This window comes from Carassius carassius, chromosome 43 (genome assembly GCF_963082965.1).
Source record: "Carassius carassius chromosome 43, fCarCar2.1, whole genome shotgun sequence".
Lineage (NCBI taxonomy): Eukaryota > Metazoa > Chordata > Actinopteri > Cypriniformes > Cyprinidae > Carassius > Carassius carassius.
Genome location: NC_081797.1, coordinates 2,096,064 through 2,119,866, shown reverse-complemented (window position 1 = coordinate 2,119,866; position 23,803 = coordinate 2,096,064). Strand labels below are relative to the sequence as shown.

General features: G+C 38.3%; 2 protein-coding genes across 2 annotated transcripts in view; one reads left to right on the top strand and one right to left on the bottom strand.

The window, feature by feature from the left end:
* coro2bb (coronin, actin binding protein, 2Bb) overlaps nt 1-11,574 on the bottom strand; it is a 14,692-nt gene extending 3,118 nt beyond the window's left edge. Inside the window, exons 1-10 of the mRNA XM_059535873.1 lie at nt 11,453-11,574; nt 9,001-9,114; nt 8,233-8,287; nt 6,462-6,662; nt 3,108-3,224; nt 2,880-3,029; nt 2,629-2,793; nt 1,365-1,481; nt 1,189-1,293; nt 1,012-1,108 (exon numbers count right to left, since the gene is read on the bottom strand). Of these exons, the coding sequence (XP_059391856.1) occupies nt 1,012-1,108; nt 1,189-1,293; nt 1,365-1,481; nt 2,629-2,793; nt 2,880-3,029; nt 3,108-3,224; nt 6,462-6,662; nt 8,233-8,247 (967 nt within the window). The 5' untranslated portion in view covers nt 8,248-8,287; nt 9,001-9,114; nt 11,453-11,574. The remainder of the gene's footprint in view (nt 1-1,011; nt 1,109-1,188; nt 1,294-1,364; nt 1,482-2,628; nt 2,794-2,879; nt 3,030-3,107; nt 3,225-6,461; nt 6,663-8,232; nt 8,288-9,000; nt 9,115-11,452) is intronic.
* The window catches only part of itga11b (integrin, alpha 11b), a 44,726-nt gene continuing 32,451 nt past the window's right edge, over nt 11,529-23,803 (top strand). Inside the window, exons 1-2 of the mRNA XM_059535872.1 lie at nt 11,529-11,659; nt 15,538-15,649. Of these exons, the coding sequence (XP_059391855.1) occupies nt 11,599-11,659; nt 15,538-15,649 (173 nt within the window). The 5' untranslated portion in view covers nt 11,529-11,598. The remainder of the gene's footprint in view (nt 11,660-15,537; nt 15,650-23,803) is intronic.

Sequence of the window (23,803 nt, the reverse complement as noted above, 5' to 3'; positions counted from 1 at the left end):
TCTTTAAAAACTGTATATGATTTTATTTTACTTGAATAAAAACTTAAAAACCTGAAGCAAAACACCATATAATTTAATTTAGTTTTTAATTGTATAACATTATACATTCATTAATTTATTTTTTTGTTCACATAATATATCTGTGTGTGTGTGTACTGTGTATATTTTTTATTATATTATATATAAATACACATGCATGTATATATTTCATAAAAACATGTTATGTTTATATATTGAATATATGTATATATATATACAGTATATATATATTATAGTTATTTTTAAATATTTGTATTTTAAAATGAATAAATTATATATTTGATATTTTTAATGTTATATTTAAAATATTTTAACCACAAATGTTTCTTTAAATAAATATATTAAGTTGGAAATAAAATATATTTTTTATGTTATTCTAATTGGTGTAGAAAAATTATATATATATATATATATATATATATATATATATTTATATATATATATATATATATTTTTTTTTTTTTATTTTTATTTTTTTTTTTTTAATGAATATTAATATACACATGTAAATATTTTTAAAATATATACATGTATGTATGTGTGCTTATATAATAAACATACACAGTACACACACACATATATTACGTGAACAGAAACTTTTATTTTGGATGCGATTAATCACATTTAATTTTGTAACAGCACTATATTATATATTTATTTACTTAATTTATTTTATTTGACTATTCATGTATTTCAGTTTCAGTTTTCTTCTTCTTCAAAAAAAAATGTTTTTATGTTTCTTATAGATTTTATTGTCATTTAACTTTACTCAATAATAACTGAAGCAATGCTTGAAAAATTGGGAAACACCATAAAATTTATTTATTAAGATTTATACTAATATTTGAATTCTAAACCAATTCGCTAATAAAATAAAACAAATTAAATGTGTTCATAAGCATTCAATTTTGATCAAGCCTTGCCACTTAATTTGCATGGAGACTACAGGCTGATTTGGTGAGAGTAACTCACCCAGACCCTTCTGCGGAGCCGGCGATCTGAACTCCATCAGGAACTGCAGGTAGGGTTTCTCAGCACTCACCTCGTAATACCTGATGTTTCCGTCTCCCTGTGGAGGTCAGAGCATCTCCACAGTCAGATGAGCCACAGCCCTGCATGATTCAGATGTTTAACTGCAGACTCGCTCACCTTCCCGGCCAGATAAAGCATGTGTGTGTCAGCATCATAGAAGGGGAAGAGGACTCCGGCCAGACCGTCGACCTCCTCCTCTGTGATGGGAGCGCACAGATCCTCCTGCAGGTTTCCACAAATGTCTGAAGGAGTCTGATGACTTATTCTTGTTTAGAGAACAGTTTACACCCTACCTGATCCCACAATGCAATCTGTCTAGTGTTCCACCTGGAGACGCCTGTGGTGAGGACACGCTTCAGATTACCCAGAAACACCACGCGGTTCACTCGGGTGCTTTTACAGTCTGCTTCCTGTTCCAATGAACACAGTATACAGACTTAAACAAGCAGGATCGGTTCAAATATAAACGTAAAAATGTAAAAATAAATGTACATTTTTAAATAAATATGTCTTTAGTTAAACTATAGAGATATTCATGTATTTATCATGCAAAAAATGTTTACATATAAACAAAATATATTGAATTATACACACATGAACAGTTAAATATAATGTATAGGTAGCATTTAAATAAATTATATATATATATATATATATAATATACAAAATTATAAATAAAAAAAAAAATATATAATTTAGTAATACCAAATTATAATAATGCAAAAAGTACATGTATTTCTGACAAAATAGAATTAGTTAAACAAACATAATAAAATATAAACTAGTTTAACCAAAATATTATGTAGTTAATATATACATCTAAAACAATTAACTACTTAATTTTATAACTATTAAAACTATTTAAATAATATATAAGATATATTTTATTAATATATAGTAATATAAAATTTTTATATATTAACTACATTATATAATAGAACTGTTTATTTTAAAATACATTCAAATATATTTATTTGTATATATTTATTATAAACAACAACAAAAAAAATATTATTATTATAAAAAAAAATTATTCTGTGACACACAATTGGTAAAATACAAAAATAGAATTTGTTTACAACATAATAAATTTAATTAAACAAATATGTATGGTTAAATATAATGTGTAGCTAAAATATATAAAAAAAAAAAATAACAATATTATATAATGTTTTATTTTAAATAAAAAATATGAAACCGAATCGCATTAATGACAAATAAAATATAATTAAATTGAGTTAAATATATATTTGTATATTTATTATAAATTAGATTAAGACACCAATTAGAATAACACAAAAATATATTTTATTTCCAGCTTAATATATTTAATTAAACAAACAATTGTGGTTAAAATATTTTAAATATAACATTAAAAATATCAAATATATAATTTATTCATTTTAAAATACAAACATTTAAAGATAACTATTATATATATATATATATATATATATATATATATATATATATATATATATATATATATATATATTCAAATCAGAATACACAAAAACAACACTTATTTGGTTTGTGGTATATGACGTCTGCTCTCACCTGAAGAACTTTCCCTGAACGTGGATCAATAATCCTCAGTTTCTTATCCTTACAGCTGGTGGCCAGTAAACTTCCATCAGTGTTGAAGGACATACAGAGGATGACGTCTGGATGGCTGTCAATCATCTTCACAGCCACGCCCTCCTCCAGGTTCCAGATCACGATCTGTCATCAAAAACATCCAAACATCACGGGTCTGTCGTTCAGCTCACTGTGGGTTAGTCAGAGTTAGTTCTGGTGGTCGAGGTGACCTTGCAGTCGTATCCGGCGCTCAGCAGGATGCCGCTGCAGGTGGGATGCCACTCGATAAGCCCCGCCCTCCGGCTGTGACCAATCAGGATCATCAGAGCCTCGGTCATGTTCCTCCTCAGACCGCCGTCAGGAATCTGCCAGATTCTCACCTGGGGGTCAAAGGTCACAGCTGCATTGGCAGAAATGTCGTCGCTCTAATCATCAGAGTTCACTGGTTGGACTCTCACCGTACAGTCCTCGGAGCTGGACGCGATGATGTTGTCCATGAACGGACTCCACTTGATGTCCATCACGCTGCCCTGGTGACCGCAGACCTTTGGGTGATGAGGGTCTATTCTCCCCGGCTGAGGGACATGAGCTCATATTCAGACCGGGGCTAGTTGTCACACGGGAAATTTGCTTAGATCTCACTAGTCAAATGTGTTCTCTAGCAGTGGTGTTGTATGCTGGTATCTGTCAAACTAAATACCAATCTCATATGCTTTTTTATCGGTTAATATAATAACACAACACTGACATAAATTAAGACACGAATCACTTTATAACAGTATTCATTAATGTGAGGTCGGGGCAAGTCGTCACATACAATAGGTTTTATAACTTAGTTAAAGTGAGATCAAAAATATTTACATCATTTTTATTGATTTAAATAAAGATAAAATCAAATAAAAATGTAATATCAAAAAATTAATAATTATTAAGAATTAATTAAAAGTTTTAATTAAAAACATTGTCTTGGAAACTTACTGAAATAGAATCTGTTTAGGTTGAACTACTGAAGTTACTAAAACCGAAAAAAATAAATCAAAGCTAAATAATATTTTAAAACAAATATTAAATAGAATTATGTATTCATTAGTTACTGAGAAACCAGTGTTTCCATTATTTCATTTTCTTTTGATTATTTTATATATTTATTTATTGCATGCCATATTGTTCTTTTTTATGCATTTCAATCTGTATTTCATGTTTCATAATTGTTTTACAGTTTAAATGTCGTTGAAAAACCAAAATGACAACATAAAAAAAGCCAATTAAATAGCCAATAACAAATTTTAATACACATATCATATGCAGGAGAAGATGGCATAGTCTTACATTTTTACAAATAAGGTATTTTTCTCAACTTTTTTGGAGAAAACTGTGCAACTGACAACTTACCTCATATGTGCCCCGCTGTGTTTTAACTAAACTGTATTTTGTCACCCTGCAATATAGTGTTTTTATTTCTCATTCTCTATTTTTTTTTTTTCAATATTTCAGTTCTTATTTCTACCAGAAGGCGGCGCTACAATCTATTCTTTCTGGTTCCACAGAAATCTAAGCAGCCACATTACCTTAACTAGTATTAATTTTCTAACAGTAAATCATTTGATTCACTACGCTCGCTTAAGTTTGATAAAACAGATTTCTGATGTGGTTTTGACTCAGTAGCGCGTGTGCACTTGAGGACTGAACTAACTAGTCTCAGAAGTCTAACAAAGGGCTGATTGAGTATCTGTACCAGTCACACGTTTCTCCATCTATCACTCAAAGAGACACTGATATCAATACATCCTCCAAACACTCGACACACGCTTATGGATCACTACTGTCTCTAATATCACTTACTATGATAGTACTGAGACCAAAACATTACACCAGTTAGTTCTAGTTCTGTGCTTTCACTGGATGGATGGATAAACTAGTACTTTTGCATACTGAACGGTGACTCCCTCCTAATGGTTAATTAAACGAGTTAGTTTCATTATATAGAGAAAGGTTTCATTATATAGAGAAGGGTTATTCTGTAGTTAATTGGATGTTAAACCAGTTGTTTTCTAGTAGGTACAAAATGATTCTGCTCCAGCTGGTTGGTTAAGTTACTTCATTTTAGCATTGACAGTATTAGGCTGCTCACAGTAAGATTTGGCTTCACTTATCCAGTTAAATTAGCTTGTTATATAAACAGTATGCTTTAAATGATTAGTTGGTTAGACTAGTTTATTTTAGTATGCACACTGTAGTTATCCTTTCAAATCATCTGATGTTTAAACAATATTTAGTATGTAGAAAGTAGTTATGCTTCAATTGGTTGGTCAAATTACTTTATTTTAGTATTCACAGAATGGTTATAATTGGTTGGATGGTTAGATTAGTTTTGCACAGTATGATTATGCTTCACTTGGTATGCAACTACAATTTAACTGATAGTATGATTAAACTAGTTTGTTTTAGCATGTTCAATATAACTTTGCCTTGATTGGTTGGTTAAACTAGTTTTAGTTTTGCACAGTATGCTGAAGCTTTAGTTGAAAAGTTGGTTAAACTAGATTGTTTTAGTTTATTTGGATAGTTTGTTTCAATCTACACAGTACGGTTATGCTTCATTTGGAAAGCTAGTAAGTTTCATTTGGAAACTAGTTGTGCACAGTACATTTATGCTTCAGATGAAAAGTTAGTTAAACTAGTTTGTTTTAGTATGCACACTATAGTTATGCTTCAGTTGGATAGTTTAGTTAAACTAGTTTGTTTCCATATGCACAGTATGACTGCTTTAATTGTATGGTTAAACTAGTTTCTGTAAAGTAATGCTTCATGTTGTTGAACTAGTTTGTTTTCACATCCACAGTATGATGGTCACTTATATTTGGTTGGTCAAGCTAGTTGGTTTTAGTATGCAAAGTACAGTTATATTTCCGTTTAAAAGTTGGTTAAACTAGTGTGTTTTCATATGTACAATATGACAATGCTTTGGTTGTTTAAAATGTTTTAGTATGCACAATACAGTTGGTTAAACTAGTTTGTTTTACTATTCACGGTATGATTTTACTTTGATTTGTTACACTAGTTTCTTTTAGTGTGAACAGTATGAATGTATTTGAGTTGATTGGATGATTGAACTAGATTTAATATGGACAGTACAGCTACACTATAACTGATTGAAAGGTTAAACTAGTTTGTTTGAGTATGTATTGTACAGTGTGGTTATGCTTTAGTCCCATGACCGTTCAACTAGTTAAACAAGTTTATTTTAGTATGCACAGTATGGTTATGCTTCAACTGAGTAACTGTTTAAACTAGTTTGTTTTCATGTGCACAATAGGATTACTCTTTGGTTGACTGGTTAAACTAGTTTGTTTTAGTATGCACAGTATGACTTTGCTGTAATTGATTGGTTAAACTAGTTTTAATATGCACAGAGTGGTTATGCTTCAGCCGAAAAGTTTTCACAGTATGACTTCACTTTGATTGGTTACACTAGTCTATTTTAGCATGAAGAGTATGAATATGTTTTAATTGACCGGATGGTTGAAATCAAATTAGTGTGCAGACAAAAAGTTGGTGTAACTACTTTAATATGCACATTACAGCACTTTAATCAATTGCATGGTTAAACTAATACGTTTCAGTATAAACAGTATAGTTATTATGCTTTAGTTGCATAGCTGTTAAGATATTTAACCTACAGTAATATATTTCAGTATGTACAGTTTGGTTATGCTTAGTTGTATAATTGATCATAATAGTTAAAGTATACACAGTAGGATTATGCTTCAGCAGTTTTGGTCAGCAGAGTACGGTTAGGTGGTAACTCTTACCTTATGAAGCGGGATAACCAGGAACGCTCCTCCTCCCGCGCTCTCGGTGACCACGGCCAGGAATTTGGGGTTTACTGCACAGAAGTGGTTGTCATGGACACTGTGAGTGATGGGAATTCCCTCGTAACATTGTTCCCTGCTTCCCGCTTTTCCATAAACATGCCGGAACTTGGAGCTTCTGTACATGGAGTGCCACGACATCTGCATCCAAACACAGCGAGAGAGCACTGGTTACACACACTGAACCAGCAGCACCAGTAACACACACAATCTATTTATAGTGACACATTATTCACATTTAATCCCAGAAAATGATCTCATTTTTTCCCATGATATGCACTCAGTTGAACAGTTCTTGCATGCTTCTGTTTAATGAATGCTTCTGAGGTTTCTAACGGGATGCAGAGTTTGACAGATGCCACATCCCACAGGTTGTAACGTCAGCGATCAAACAGAGAACATGACCCATTTTCTCTCTCTAACGCGGGTGACGATGCAGTCACACGGACGGCAAAGATTGTGTAACTCCAGTATTTAATCAGGCAGAAGAAAGATAATCTTCTTCAGCCTATTTAGCAGATGAAGAGAAACACAGAGTCAATGTTTCACGCTCCTTTATAAGTCTAACCTGACTAACAGTGACTAAAAAGAGGGATATGATCACATGGAAATGCAAAAAAATGACTCTGACTAGTAAAAGACTCTTGTGTGATTCTCTCATCCTGTGGTTTGTGTTGTTTTCATTGTTTGCTATTGTTTCAGCTCAATTCCTGCTTTGCCTCAACACAATGGGAATCCATCCGCACCCTCTGCTCAAGAAGGGAAGTGCATTATATTAATATCTTCATATGAAGACAACATGAGCACCACTGAATGCACGACAAGCACTATTTAACTCACTTTTGTGACTAGAGCAGTGGAGGAAAGAGAAATGATTCATACACATTCATAGTTGATGTTTATTCATTTTAATACTTGCAAAAAAAAAAGTATTTTTGTAACTAGTAAAATTTCTTTAAAACAAGATGCATTTACTAAGCAAAAAGACTTGAATTCAGGTAATAATTATTATTTTTACCCCACTTTTGTATTAAGCATTATTGTGATAAAATGAGCCGTATGGTTAAAACAAGAAAAATGTTGGTGTTTAAATATGTTTTACTACAAAATGAGATAAGAATATTACTTTGCATTACATATAGCTCACAAAATAAAGCCAAATATGGAAGCTTTGGTAATTTTTTATAATATTGTGTATACTTTGTAAATAATAAAGATTTTATTGGTGATATCGTGCAGAGAAAATATATCTAAAATAAATAAAAATATATATATTCATTATAAAATATGGTCCTAAAATATAATATCTTTGGGCATTAAATAAAAAATATATTAATTATTTAAAAAATGTTATCCATAATATACTGTAATCTGGTAAATATATTTATATTAGATCATACTATAAACTTTTTACTCATGAAAAAGAAAAAATACTATTAAAATATGAGACTTGAAAAAATATTTTATAAAATGTTCACTATAAAAAATAAGCTTTTTATATTTATAATATAACGTCAAAATACAATTATATTATATTATAATATTTTTATTCATGAAAGAATTGTGCAAAAAATATATATTCATTGTAAAAATATTTTAAAAATAATAATAATTTCCATGATTTTCTTTACATTTTCTCTGGGAAACCTGCTCTTTTAGCTGTAGACTCAACTAGTTCCTGACCATTTCTATCTCGTGTCAGTCTTCTTACCTTGCCTTTGGTCATGAAGATCTGCTCTCTTTGAGCTCCAAATGGTCTTCTGCTGCTGGAGATGATGAAGAGAAAGACAGAGAGAGTAAATGACACACATCTGCTGCTGCTGCTGCTGCTGCTGCTGAGTGTGTGAGTCACACACACACACACACATACACACACACACACGACTCCTCCCTCTCCCTCCCTCTCTCTCTCTCTCTCTCTCTCTCTGGTGATTATATAACACATGCAGTGTCTGACTGTCATGCAGAATTCAGCTCTGATCTTCTTTAACATGTGCTGGATACATCTGTGTGTTCAGTTCACAGGTGCATCTCGCAGGAAAAAGGTCAAAATGTAGATTTTTTTTTTTTTTACTTCATTCATTTCATGACAATGTAAAATGCTGAGTTAAATATGGGGTGAATTATGACGAATGACTCCAAACATTGATTTGTACTTAAATAAACTTGATGTTTTGAAGACTAAAACTTAATTTAGAAATGCATTCACCTGATGTTTTGGGCGTACTGTTTTCTATCCAGCTTCAAAATGAGCGTTTTCATACACAGTATAACGTTTATAACATCTTCCTCCTTTAAAGTATGGGTCCTTCTGATAATATCTAATCAAGGACTGAATGAAAGCTTTGCATAAAAGCCTCTGCTAAATGAGTGAAAGTCAATCAGGACACAAATCAAAAGTGATATGATGCCCTCATGTGGCCAGTAATGAATCATTTCCGGAATTAAATGTATTTTCAGGGTTCATTGTGAGACAGACCTGATCTGGCAAACACAACTCCTTCTTCATGCCGTCTGGCCCGGAGGAGAGAAATATACGCCAAACTTTGAGTGATTTGCTCAATGACGCCCTTCCTGTCCTGTCCTGGATTTACTGTAATAAAGACACAGATGAGCTCATGTTTCAGACTGACTTCTCTTCTGTGTGATGTGGCTGTTAGATCTTATTTTAGCACATCTGATTCATTTTGAGGTTTGGTGAGTTCATTTGACGCAGGTTTAATTGCAGCAGTTTCTGGCTGTGAACATTATGAGCTGAAACACACCCACAAAGTCTAGATTTAAAGGTTTATAGTGGCCTGACGTCTGCTAATCCATATTCCAGAATCTTTTATTTCCAATGCCTTTTTTTTTTTTACATTTGCCCTCCAATTTCTTAGTCACTTCTTGTTTTGGCAAATGCAAAAAACATGCAAAAAAACTTTTTCTTTTAATTTTTTTCTATTAAAATATTTTAAAATCTTTAAAACAAGACAACAGCACTAAGATATTCAGGTGTGTTTCCGTTGCATCTTTCTCATTATATCTGGAATATATTTACCTGTTTTCGCTTATTTTGAAAACAATCTTCTATTAAAGATATATTTAATGCAATCAAATTTTTTGTACTTTTTAACTAAAACAAGTGATAAAATATCATATTTAAGAAATATGAAAGTCGTAATGTTTTATGCAATGTTACTGCAATCATAATTTTTTTACAATTTTAACTAGCTTAAAATATGCATTGCTAAGGAGTTCAATTGGACAACTTTAAATGTGATTTTCTCAATATTTCTCAATATATATATATATATATATATATATATATATATATATATATATATATATATATATTTGCACGTTCAAATTCAACCATATATATATATAAAGAATCTTATTTATTCAGCTTTCAGATGATGTGCAATCAATTTCAAAGAAATTTATGACTGGTTTTGAGGTCCATGGTCACACATGTATAATTTTATTTCTCTGTGGGGCACAAATAATATAAAAAAAATCCAAACAATGAAAGGTGAGAGCAGTAACTATAAAAAAAGCATAGTTGAATTCAGATATAAATGTGTGTCTGTTCCTCAGATTAAACTATCATGATTTTCAGGATCTTGACACCCACTGTACTTCTTTTGGGTGTCTTTTGTATTCCACAGAAGAAACTCATGCAGCTTTTCAGTTGGTTTTCCTGTGTACTGGAAGTTGATTCGTCTGAGACTTACAGCTAAGACCGTGTCTGCAGTTAATCAGCTCCTGCTTCGTTATCAAACATCTGGTCACATCTGGAGTCACCGCATGACGGTGAACGGCTAATCAGCAGCATCTTTGGTGCTGTCGCTGTTTCATATCCCTCTCACCAGCTTCCAGGATACTCATCTGTGTACTTTGGCTTCCCTCATTTAACAAACAAAACCACAAACTAATCATTGCATTGTTCTGGTTCCAAGGTTTTTTGCATGCACCGCTCACTTTTAAGTGCATTTTTGCACTTTAATCACTTGTGTCTGTAGATTTCATTCACAATGCATATCTTTAAAAGTTGTTTTCTCAAAAAAATCAACAGCACTTATATCACATACATCAACATGTACCGTTTTATTCCTATCTATATTCTGAATGTATTTATAAAGGGGATTGTTAATATTATTTGCTTTTTTTTTACTATTGCATTTTATCTATTTGCACCTGCAAATTTCAAATACAATACATATCTTAAAGTTTGATTTTGCACTTTAGAAGCACTTACTAATACCTAACTTAACTTAGTTCGTATATTATTCCCCTGATTTCGTAAAAATTGTATTACTAAAACATCGGGGATTTTTTTTTTTTTTTTTTCTGGCTGATGGCAGTATTTTCTGATTAACTTCTAACATGTAACTATTATATGTTAACCAAACTGATCAAGAATTTTAAACCTGGCTTCATAAAGTGTTCAGATTCATGTTCTGGAAATGTTAGCAAATGAGTGCATATTAATTATGCATCACTAGCATATTTAAACTTAACTCTCAGAAATCTCAGAAATTTATTTTAAAACTTTAAAAAAGTATTGCAAGTTATTTTTTATTACAAGTATTATAAGTTTGCTTAAAATTTGTTTTTTTTCCCCTCCTACTCACCTGTGGTGTCTTGTCTTTATGCATTAAGTTTAATTATAGATTCAGAACTCCCCAAAATATGTGTTTTAAAGCTTGATGCCACAATAGAATAACCCTACAGCCACAGTTTTGATTTCTTGGGGTTTTTAAAGCATGCATGGAGTGGAAATCACAATGTTATTGCAGTCCGTTAAGCTCTGGCAGCAACGTGTGTAGTGTTTTCCGACAGATGTGGAGTCCTGAGAGCTGCAGAACTTTATTTTGCACGGCTGCACATCTGGAGAGAGAGGTACAACAGCTGTAAGAGAAGAGAGTATGTGGGAGCCAGTCAGGTACCTGCTCAAACTGCTCTTCCTCCTCCTCGAGTCAGCGGTCAGCTCCTCCTCCTCAGATGTAGTTCTGCTGCGGTTCAGGACTCGATCAGACCCGACTGTCTGCTCTTGCTGTGAGGACCTGATACACACACACACACTGACCCATTCATGTATGAACGGATGGAGTACACTTGCATCTTTCTGCTGTGCGTCGCCGCTCTGATGCCAGGTGAGTGTGTGTGAGTGTGTGTGAGTTTACGCAAGCATGTTTGTCTGTGTGCTTAGACTCTGAGGATAAAACAGTCTCCACAAGAGAGATAAATCTGATTAAAACAAGTACATTATTTTTGCTTTAGGGTTCCTTGGTTGTCATCCAGTAAGAATAGAGAGCTGTAAAATGAATGTGAAAATGCTTAGATTATTTCATGAGAAACATATAAGATTATATTGAGATCTCGCTGCAGTTGGAGAGATCACTGGTATTTTTCTCTCTTTTTGTCTTGATTTGCTCTTTATTCTAATCTTACTGCTGTCCAGAATAGTATTTTTATGAGATATTCAAGAGGTTATTTTTATTTAACAAGCATGATGAAACTCAAAACTTCTATGCTTTATAAGTTCTGAAATATGCAGCGTAGTATTTATATTTATACTTTAGGTAATCTTGTTTCTTTTTCTTTTTTCTTTTTTTTTTTGTAAAAGTTGCTTGCGATTTGGGGCTTGTCATATGAGTTGATTTCAGGTTCAGTAAAGTGAATCTCAAATAACAGGCAACGTTCTGGCAAGGTTCTCCCAAAGTCATGAACAAAAATTCTTCCATAAACAGAACGTCAAAGAACATAGTCCTTTTTGTTTGTTTGTTTGTTTCAGAACGTTCAAAGAAAATTCAAAAGTAACACCAAATCGTTGTAACATGCTGAAATGGAACGTTCCCATAATACTTGCATAATCAATCAAAAACGTTCCAAAATGAAATGGAACGTTAGCAAACGTTCTTCGAACAGATTTTTGTAAGCGGGTCTCGTCAGGCTGATAATGGAGGAACTCTAGAGGAACTGTGTGACCGTCATCCAGATGGACTTTAATGAGCAGGATCTAGTTCCTGGATCACACACACAATCTGGATCTACTTACACACACACTCGCTCATCTAATGGACCTACACAGGAGAGCACATGTCATGCATGGGTTCGATTACCATATGCAGAGAAGATAAATTCTGGCGAACTGAATCCTGCCATAAGGTATTTTTAATGAGCTGAGAAGTGGTTACCTCAAGTCTTAGCTCATAAATAGAGATCGATCCGATCTAGACCTGCCAGAACTTCAGCTAGACGGATTTCCAAGAGCTGCGGCTCCCAAAAGAGTTGCAATATTCATAATCTGTACAAAATAAATTGAACGTATTAGGCTAAATAGAATATAAAATCAAACCTTTTGTAGCTGCATGCCTTAATTTGCTTAATTAGCATACACAGCGAGTCAGAAAGAATAAAACGGTCACTCTGTCCTGAAAAAGCAGTAATGTATGGTTTGGATTTGCAGGACCATTAGCGCAACATGCGTCTTTCTTTCAGCGATGTGTTTGCATGTGGCATCCAGCAGGGGGCAGATGTATTACACTGTTTACGTGCGTCTCTGAGTGCATGAGCTCTTAAAACACTGTCATTTAAAAACAATAGACGACTCAATGTGGAAAAAGTACGTCTGAGGCAAGAAATATTTATGGAATGCTTGTGAAAAAAAGGACCCAACTCCTGCTCTCCACCCATTAATGACTAGTGGCATAGTCCTTAGTTCAAAACACTTGTGAAAGAAGAAGGAACATATTTATTGACATCACTGTGGTGCATTAAATCTAAATGCTTGCAGGGATGTTTCTCTCGGTGATCAGCGATCTGATTGGCTGATGACACCGGAAGTGTCTGGGCCTGTTGAGTAATGAGGAGAAAATAGCATCCATCTGACAGATTTTAACCTACTTTCAGCTTAATCAAAAACACAGTTTGTTTTTCCTCAGACAGAGTTTTTTCCCCCCAATATTTCCCAAACTGGCCTAATTATGCCCTCTAATGCATTTGGATGCCAGACACACAAGTTTTTTTGAGGAGAGGTGTGCTGTTACTTTCTTAAGTGATTAGACTACGATTTTCACCTGCTGGATCATAAAACAGGTGAAAAAACACTTGACAAATACATTTACAGATGGACCTGGGTCATATCTAGAGACTTGGATGAGTCAGAAGAGCCACCTGTTCAATCCTTCAAATTTAAGAGCACTTTCCCAGAAACTTTCGGGAAAGACTTTACCATGCTGGAATTTTACGCCGTCACTTGCCATGTGAGTGTAACGTCTGGTTCAGTTCTGGCCCGAAGTGTTGGTCGTGCGGATTCATTTCTCATCCAAAGCCAGAGCTTGTCTGAAAGAGCTGAGATAAACCCATCACGTCCCTTCTGTAACACAGATACAACAAACCTCGAACTAAACTGGTTTTAGCAGGTCTGCCAGTCTAGTCATGCTGGTTTACTAATACTTTAAGTTTTCTTTCCAGTAGCCCCTTTCCCAAAGCTGCAGCATTTTAAATCCTTCATGGAAAGGCAATCCCATAATACAGTGCAACAATCTTGTAGACTTCAAGGTGAAGTACTAAAACCGAAATAAAAATGGTTCTAAATATAAAAAAACGAATATGCATTAAAAATGCATTTTCCTGTGGCTCTAGAATTTTTAGGTCACATGACATTACGACTCAGGTGATTGGCTCAAAAGCATCAGTCTAGAACTGCGACTAGCACAACACCAGCAAAAATATCCAGCATGTTCTTGGCACTTCCATGCTGAAATGAGCCGAAATGTTAACGGACAGCCAACAGACCAAATTTTAGTGGCCTAGATCAGTTGTCTAAAATGATGCTTTAGAGTTCAAAAACCATTTTAGTCAGCAAGAATTCATTCAATGGTTAAGAAAAAGAGCTTCACTTCAAAAACCTTCAAAGTGCATGACCCCATAGTCGTGATTTAACTTTTTTTTTTTAGCAAATCTGATGGATAAGTGAATATTATTTTCTGTGGTAACACATTACACCACAAAAACTAGTGTTATATCTTGTATTGAGGCCAGAACATTCCTGTCTTTAAGACAAAACGACGCTCTCCAAAACGCATTCCAATCACTCAGACTGTGAATGTGAGGAACATATTTTAATTTTTTGTTGGCTGCACAACAGGCCACTGCGTCTTCTTAAGTGTGATGACTTTTCATCCTGCGCTTCTTTCTTTTTGGGACTTTTCACCCTGCTGAGAAAAACAGAAGAATATAGAGATGTGGCTATATGTGACTGATCCTTTTTACTTTTTTTTTCCTGTCAAGGGAAACGTTTCCCCAGGAAATTAAACTCGAAAGGCGATGTGACATCACTTCTATGATACCATATTCTTGCTTCCCATCCAAGTGACCTTTCCTGATGAACATTAAATGAAATCCAGAGGCTGTGAATGTCCGTCCAGACATCAGAATTCACTTTGATATGTGCTGCCGATGGCGTTTAGCTTCAGTGTTTCCCTCCTGCTCTTTCATGTGGTCTCATTGACTGTTTATCATCTTTATGAACTATGTGAGATAAACTGTGCCTCCTTTAAAACAGCACAAGAATAGAATAAGAGTTCTTTAGACGTATTGTAACATTTAGACCTTTTATCAGACTCTTAATGTGAGTGCTGCAGTTTCACAGTGTTTATGCCAAAAATCATTTGCTAAGACAAGCATCGTTACGTTAGTGATCACATTAGAAGATCAGTTTTCTTTCATTTTGATGAACTTTAAGAGTTAAAGGTTTTCATGGCGATTTTGGATTTCAGTTTTTTTATCACTCCGTATATCAGAAAATACTGTCAACAGACAGAAAAAAAAAGTTTTTAGAAGAAAAATGTTAAATATATACCCTAAGAATGATTTACGTAAAAAAAACCTGAAAAATGATGCATTACAAAAAAAAAATAGTTTTGCATAGCATGTAACAGTCTACAAATAGGGAAGTGTTTTCCATGACTTTAATCAATTTACTGCCAACTGAATTAAATTGAAAGGTTGTTTGGGTTTATTTCAGGGCGGCGGACCTGCTTTAATATTGACACCAGACATGCTAAAATCATCAAGGGTTCGGAGGAGGCTCAGTTTGGATATACAGTTCAACAACACGAGGCAGACGGGCAGAAATGGTAAGACTGCATCTTCAGAAACTGATCTGTAAAGATTATCTTAAACCAGCTCTGTATGCAAACCTGATGGCAACCTTGATTTTATATTCCCAGTTTGAGTTTCATGGGCCTGAGAAAACATTCCCAAATGAACATTTTACAGCTCTGATGTTGCTCTTTCATACCTCATGGTACGTAATGGAGATCGCAGCCATGTTTCTCTGAAGAATCCACATCGTGTTTCTTCTAAAATGTGTGAGGAATTTAAAAAAAAAAAGGCACAAATGAGGCATTGGTTGTCACACAGTATAAGTACAGAACTATAAAATGAATGTAGAGCTGCTCAGAGCATTTGCTGAGAAATGTATGAGTTCATATTAAAGATCTCTGACTTTTATAATTTGGCACATCTAAGCACAGTTTGACTTTTTCCTAAAGGAGAAACGTCTCGAGTTGCTTTCTCTCTCATGGCTGCCTAGAAGAAACAATCGAGACATTATAGAGAAAGGCAGAAGTTGAGTTTCTTGCATAGTTTCATCCATCATTTTTTCCTGATGAAATACTGTTGTGAAATGCGAGTGTACTCATGGTTCTGCTGTCTGCTGGCAAACACACAGTCTGAGAATCTGCCTCGACTCTCTCCACGCAGGAAGACGTATCGCTCTCACTGAAGTAAATCAAACTGCGGTTTTCCCGATGCGACGTACTTCAGTTGCATCTGCACAAATTCATCGGAAATTAAGAAGCAATACACAGAACCATTCACAACCAATAACAAATGTTTATAGTAGAAAGTGAATCATAACTGTGGACATTTAGTCTTACAATTTCAGTGTTATAGATTATAATTAATAGATTATAATTAATAGGAAGTCAAGAATGTTTACAGATATCTTATTGGTTGTGCATGCTGTCTTTGCAAAGTGAGCTTAATCAATAACAAACATTTTTTGTATGTATTTTCAAAACATAAAAAATGTTATAAAAAAACTGATGCAAAAAGCAAACCAGTAGGAAACACTATGTTCCTCTTCAGGAACTCGAGCTGTGTCGAGCGCTTTGGGGAAACGCCTTTGGCGAGATCAACTCTGAATATCGTGTGCAATCTGTCCAATGGAAGAGCGTGACGTCACAGGCGGGGTGATGTAGCGACCAGAAAGCTATAAAGGCACGTGCCACGCAGCTGGCTTCAGCTTCGCGTCTTTCAGCAAGCGCTCTGTGTGTGAATGTCAAAATGTCTGTCTTGTGAGTCTTATTTATTGTTGTCTGTCCCAGTAAAGCAACATAAAGCCTAAGAGCAAAGCTAAGACCAGACATATGAAGGGCGAATCCAGATCGCGCTATAAATTGTGTGTTCCTCCCTGCCCGCGCTACATCATGGGTGGGGATACACACGATTTATGCGTGGTTTGCCTGGGATCGAAGCACGCTGAGTCGGCTCTCGAGGGAGGGCATTGTGAATGATTGCTGATGCGGACGCTTCGATCCCTGAGGGCTCTCTTCGAGGAGGGAGCCTTCGCCAGCGTTCCCCGCTGTGCTGGCCCCGCTTCTGCAGAGGCAGAGCGGCTGCTGCACTCGTGAGGTTTGCAGGTGGATCTTGCGGAGGGTATGGAGACGGGCCAGTCCTTATCTCCTTCCTCATCTGCCAGATCCGGCACCCAAACCCTGGGTTCGGAAGCACGCTCATCGGTTTCTTCCCCCCAGGGCGAGGGGTCGACACTCCACCTCTCTTTGTCTAATGAGGTGGATGTGAAGACTATTATTAGGGATTCACCACCCCTATCGCCCCAGTATGAGGAGCTGTTGGAGGTGGTTACTCGTGCAGTTGATAAATTAAAAATCGAGTGGCCTGCAGAGAAAAAAATTAGAACCGCAGAAAAGTAAATTAGATGAGCGGTTTCTGCGGCCAAGGCAGCCACCTCCATCCCGGAGCCTTCCCTTTTTTCCCGATCTCCACGAAGAAATAGCGAGATATTGGAAACACCCTTATTCGACCCGTCTCGTCGGCCCCGACTCTCAATATTACGGCAATGTCGCGGGGCTCAATGAGCGAGGGTACAGAGTGATGCCCCGGGTTGAGTAGACGCTTGCGTGCTATCTGTCACCTGGTTCGGCGTCGTCTCTGAAGGCTCAGGCCTTGCCCACAAAACCATTAAAAACGACATCTATGTTAATGGGCAATGGCTATGTGGCAGCAGGTCAGGCAGGGGCGTGCCTTCACACTATGGCCGTCCTCCAGGCATATCAAGCTGACCTGCTGAGAGACATAGACGAGGTAGAGGGGATCAAGTCTGACGATATTGCAGAGCTTAGACGGACCGCTGATCTCTCCCTCCGCGTCACCAAAGAGAACGCTCGCATGATTGGGTGGTCTATGGCAGCCTTGGTGGCCGCGGAGAGGCATTTATGGCTGACCCTTTCTCAGATAAGAGAGCGTGACAGGGTCTGCCTCCTGGATGCCCCGCTTCAAGCCTCGGGCCTGTTCGGCGACACAGCAGGAGGCACGCAAACAGTCGGCGGCATTCCAGAGTTTCCTCCCTCGTCGCTCTCGTGGGTTATCTGGGCGGGAGATACCCACACCACAGGCAAGCTCCTCATACCGCGAGGCTCAAAAGCAAAGCGTCGCCTCTCGTGCTCCCCCACGTCGGGACCGGGACTCTGAGTCGGGGACTTCCAAAGCGAAATCAGATCTTTGTACAATTATCGAAGCTAGGTAGTCCTCGACAAAGAGGTCCTGACGCCAGAGGCACAGTGACCCTGAGGGTAGCCCCTACTGGAGTAGAGGGGTGTCCACCTCATTATACGGTGCCCGTCTCACCCCAGTGCCCTCTGGAGGCCGGTCAGCCAACCCTGCCAGTGTTTCAGGGCGCAGCGGTCTCCCGCGAGTGTTACTCCCAGTTATGTCCGCCCGCGAGCGTAGCAGAGCTGGGTAGCTCGCCACCCCTTCAGGGGCCTCTTACACCAGAGATCAGTCTCGAGAGACTGATTCCCTTAGTACATTATTTAGCAGCGTGGAAACTACTTGCTAAATGTATCTCAATGGGTCCTGCACACAGTAGAAAGAGGCTATTGTATTCAGTTCGGCCATCCACCGCCGAGGTTCAATGGGGTTACACCGACAGTCGGGGGTTCGGTGAGCAGTTGGGGGTTCGGTGCCTTGCTCAAGGGCACCTAAGTTGTGGTATTGAGGGTGGTGAGAGAACTGTACATGCACTCCCCCCACCCACAATTCCTGCCAGCCCGAGACTCGAACCCACAACCCTTCAAATGTGAGTCCGATTCTCTAACCACCAGGCCACGACTTCCCTAAAGGATGGGGGTTGCGTCCGATCTTAGTCTTACGTCAATTAAACCTCTCAGTAATGTCACTGAAGTTCAAAATGCTCACTGTCAAACAGGTTGTAGCTCAAATCAGATCCGAGGACTGGTTCATCACAATAGATCTCAAAGATGCACACTTCCACATATACATTCTTCCACAACACAGGAAGTTTCTGAGGTTCGCTTTCGGGGGCAAAGCCTACCAATATCGAGTACTTCCCTTCGGCCTTGCACTCTCGCCCCACACGTTCACGAAATGTGTAGATGCGGCTCTGGTACCCCTCCGTATGCAGGGCATCTGCATTCTGAACTATATCGACGATTGGTTGATTTTAGCTCAATCAGAGCAGATGGCGGTTCGACATCGAGGTGTCGTTCTCGCCCATATGGGGGAGCTGGGTGATCGCCAAGAAGAGTGTACTTTCTCCAGTTCAGAGAACCACCTATTTAGGCGTAGTGTGGGATTCGACCAAGATGCAGGCAGTATGTCTCCTGCTCGGATCGAGTCAATCCTTTCCTCAGTCAAGAGAGTCAGAGAAGGCCAGTCACTCACTGTCAAACAGTTTCAGAGACTGTTAGGGCTCATGGCAGCTGCGTCCAACGTGATACCTTTTGACCTCCAGCACATGAGGCCCCTGCAGTGGTGGCTCAAGACCAAGGGGTTTTCCCCGAGGGGAAATCCATTCTGAACTATCAAGGTCATGCGGCGATGCCTTCGTGCCTTAGACATATGGAAGAAACTTTGTTTCTTGAAACAGGGCCCGGTGTTGGGAGCTCTTGGTCGCCGTGTAATGCTAGCGACAGGCGCGTCCCTCACCGGTTGGGGTGCGGTCATGAGTGGCCACCCTGCCCGCGGTCTGTGGAGTGGTCACTATCTGATATGGCACATCAATTGTCTAGAAATGCTAGCAGTGTACCGAGCATTGAAATATTTCCTCCCAGACCTGAGAGGCCGTCATGTGTTGGTGCGCACCGACAACACATCGGTGGTCTCTTATATCAATCACCAGGGAGGTCTGCGTTCACACCCCTTTTACAAGCTGGTATACCAGATCCTCCTGTGGTCCCAGAGCAAACTCCTCTCATTAAGAGCAGTATATATTCCTAGGAGATTGAACGTGGGAGCAGACATGCTGTCGAGACAGGGGCCGAGGCCCGGGGAATGGATGCTTCACCCCGAGGTGGTGAAGCAGATATGGCAGATATTTGGCAAAGCTCAGGGGGACCTTTTCGCGACTCAAGAGACATTGCAATGTTCCCTCTGGTTCTCTCTAGTTCACCCAGCTCCACTGGGACTAGATGCCATGACACAGACCTGGCCGAGGCTTCGTCTGTACGCCTTCCCCCCATCGCTCTGCTCCCGGGAGTTCTGGTGAGAGTACGCCAGGACGGGGTCCGTCTGTTGCTAGTAGCCCCATTCTGGCCGGGCTGAGTATGGTTCGCAGATCTGGTCTCTCTCCTCGACGGCTCTCCATGGGAGATTCCGATCAGGACAGATCTACTCTCTCAGGCGCAGGGCAAAATAATCCACCCTCGCCCGGAGCTGTGGAAGTTGTGGGTGTGGCCCCTGAGGGGGCACAGTTCATAGCTTCCGGTCTCTCAACTGAAGTTGTTGAGACCCTCCTCCAATCCAGAGCTCCCTCTACGAGGAAACTGTACGCCCTGAGGTGGAAACTCTTCACCTCATGGTGCAGAGACCGCCAGCTTGACCCTGTTAACTGCCCAGTTGGTACAGTTCTTGAGTTTCTACAAGCTAGGCTCTCTGCGGGGTTAACTCACTCCACCTTAAAGGTGTACGTGGCGGCCATAGCTGCTTACCACGTCCCTTTCGATGGTCAGTCAGTGGGTAGGCACCCCCTAGTTACACATTTCCTCCACGGTGCACTGAGGCTGAGACCTCCAGCACGGTCCCGTATTCCCCCATGGGACTTGGTTGTGGTGTTAGAGGCTCTCTGTAAAGCTCCATTCGAGCCAATTCAAGATATATCAGATAGACATCTGACCCTTAAGACTGCCCTGTTACTGGTGATTATGTCTCTAAAGAGAGTTGGAGACCTTCAGGCCCTCTCGGTGGCCCCTAACTACTTAGACTTTGCCCCTGGTATGGCCAAAGCATTCATATACCCTCGAGCGGGTTATGTTCTCAAACTTCCCTCTGTTACACCACAGCCTATAGTACTGCAGGCCTTCTGCCCTCCTCCCTTTCGGGAGCCAGACCAGGAGAAGCTAAATGGACACATACGTCCACAGAGCTGCCCTGTGGAGAAAATCTGACCAATTGCTTGTTTGCTACGGTCCTCCTAAAAAGGGTTCCCCTGCCTCTAAGCAGACCTTTAGTCATTGGATAGTCGAGGCTATCAACGTCCCCTATGAGTCCTCTGGTCTTCCCCTTCCTTTGGGAGCCAAGGCTCACTCTACGCAGAGTATGGCTGCCTCTAAGGCCTTTCTAGCAGGTGTGTCCCTCTTGGACATCTGCAACGCTGCGGGATGGTCCACGCCCTCTACATTTGCCAGATTTTACAATCTCAATATACGAGCCACCCTGGCTCTTCTGTCCTCTTGCCTTAGCTGTGCTCTTCGGATACACACTAGGCAGGGGATTGGTAGTCTGGCAGCGTTGGCACATCGTTCCCCAAAGCGCTCGATGCAGCTCAAGTTCCTGAAGAGGAACGTCTCTATGTTACGAATGTAACCCTAGTTCCTCAAAGGAACGAGACGCTGCGTTGCGGAGCCATACTCCCGGCACCCCTGCCGGCGCTTGCTTCCCTACTCGAAGGTGAAGCCAGTTGCGTGGCACATGCCTTTATAGCTTCCTGGTCGCTACGTCCCACCGCCTGTGACGTCACGCTCTTCCATTGGACAGATTGCACACGATATTCAGAGTTGATCTTGCCAAAGGCGTTTCCCCAAAGCATTCGTAACCAAGAGACGTTAATGTTTATTTTTTCAGTCTATACTGTATGTAAACAGAACTTTTTTTATTTAATGTTAATTCTACACCCCAAATGTGTGTCAATTTAAATTTTAGTGCATTAATTCTCCTGTATTTCCAACCCATTTATTATTGGTCAGGCAAATCACATGATTAGTTGACTATGAAGTTGACGGATCAATGTTTTGAAAATGATGCAATGTTTCAGTTGTTCACTGTTTATGAAGCCTGACTGATTATGTGGCTCTATGAAAAACTGCATATGCTAATATGCATGAAATTAAATCAGATTTAGGTAGTCCACAATGTTAAACATACATTTTAGGACCAGATGCATGTATAATATTTGCCATGCAGAATGTGACGTCATAAGCCAGTAATGGCATTACTGTAACCCAGCCAGTCTTTACCGTAATGTATGTAAAAGCTAATCAATTAGTCCTAAACATTACATGCTCACAGTTTATAGCCTTTAAAACACAGGGTATTGTTTTTGACTCATAAAAGCCCGGGTACACAAAAGAATACAGATCGTTAACCAAACTCCCTCGGCACCAAACCCACCGAATCCGGACGTCAACTTCCTGTTGTTTAATCGTGAGGTTTGTCATCGCTGAAGGAGAACTCATAGTCCCCCAGCATTGAGGGGTCTTTGATGTGCACAGGTAAATAAGTGGAAAGTATTTGAACTTGTCTCGACCCGTCTGCGAGTGTGAGTTCTGGAAAGTATGTGTTTTGTGGCTTGTAATTCCCAAACCCCCTCCTGTGCATCCCATCGCAACACAAACCGTGTGGCGCGCGCTTCCCTCTGGAATGTGATTTTCTGTGCAGAACTGAGAGGAATGCAGTTTTTCCATTTCTGTAGAATGTCACTTAAAATCAAAGGTTTGTTTTGCTTCATGCACTAATGCATAAAGCTCATAAAAACACATGCATCTAAAATGATTATGTTAAGTTTTGCACACTGTTCAAAAAATGACCTCCTGTTGTTTTGCAGTGCATTCTGTTTACATGCAAGAGTGACTGGGTGTTTTGTTAAATTCTCTTTTACATAAATGAATAATTCACCCAAAAATTAACATTTGCTGATAATGTACTCGCCCTCAGTTCAGCCAAGATGTAGATGAGTTTGTTTTTTCATCAGATTTGTAGAAATGTAGCAGTACATCACCAATTGAAGTGAATGGGTGCCGTCAGAATAATAATCCAAACAGCTGATAAAAACATCACAATAATCCACCAGTAATCCACAGCACTCCAGTCCATTAGTTAATGACTTCAGAAAAGAAAAGCTGTGTTTGTAACAATTTTTCTGAACCCATTGGCAGATATTCTTTTCTTATTTTATAAACATAGTTGTTTTTGTTATTTTTTTCAGAAGACAAAACTTAATAAATTAAGTATTTTTTTATTTTCAAGAATATGAATCTTGATCGAATAATATTTAAATATTTGTTCTGGAAACCAAGACAATACCAAATAAGAATATATATATATTTCTTCTCCTGTCTCATATAGAAATACATCACATTATGGTCATAAAATGGGTTGACATTAATGGTAAACACTAAAAAGTACTAGTTGCAGATCCTGTTTCAGTGATACATTTCCTCAACATAACCCATGAGCTTAAACTAAGAGTTTGTAGTATACTTTAGGGATATTGGTATCCACATCAACAGGTTCCAGTATGCAAGATTAAGAACAACATCAGTCTATATTTCAGCAAAGTTTCTAGCTAATGTCATCAGCAGATGCTTTTATCAGAAGTGACACATACAAGTATTATTACAGCTCCTGAAAGAACCCAAAGTGGCTTTGCACCCAATTCCGATCAGTTCTTCAAATCCAGTATTCAGGGCTGACCGTCTGCAGCGTCACTTTGCAAGTGCTGATATTAGATCCGTTCGTACAGACGGCGA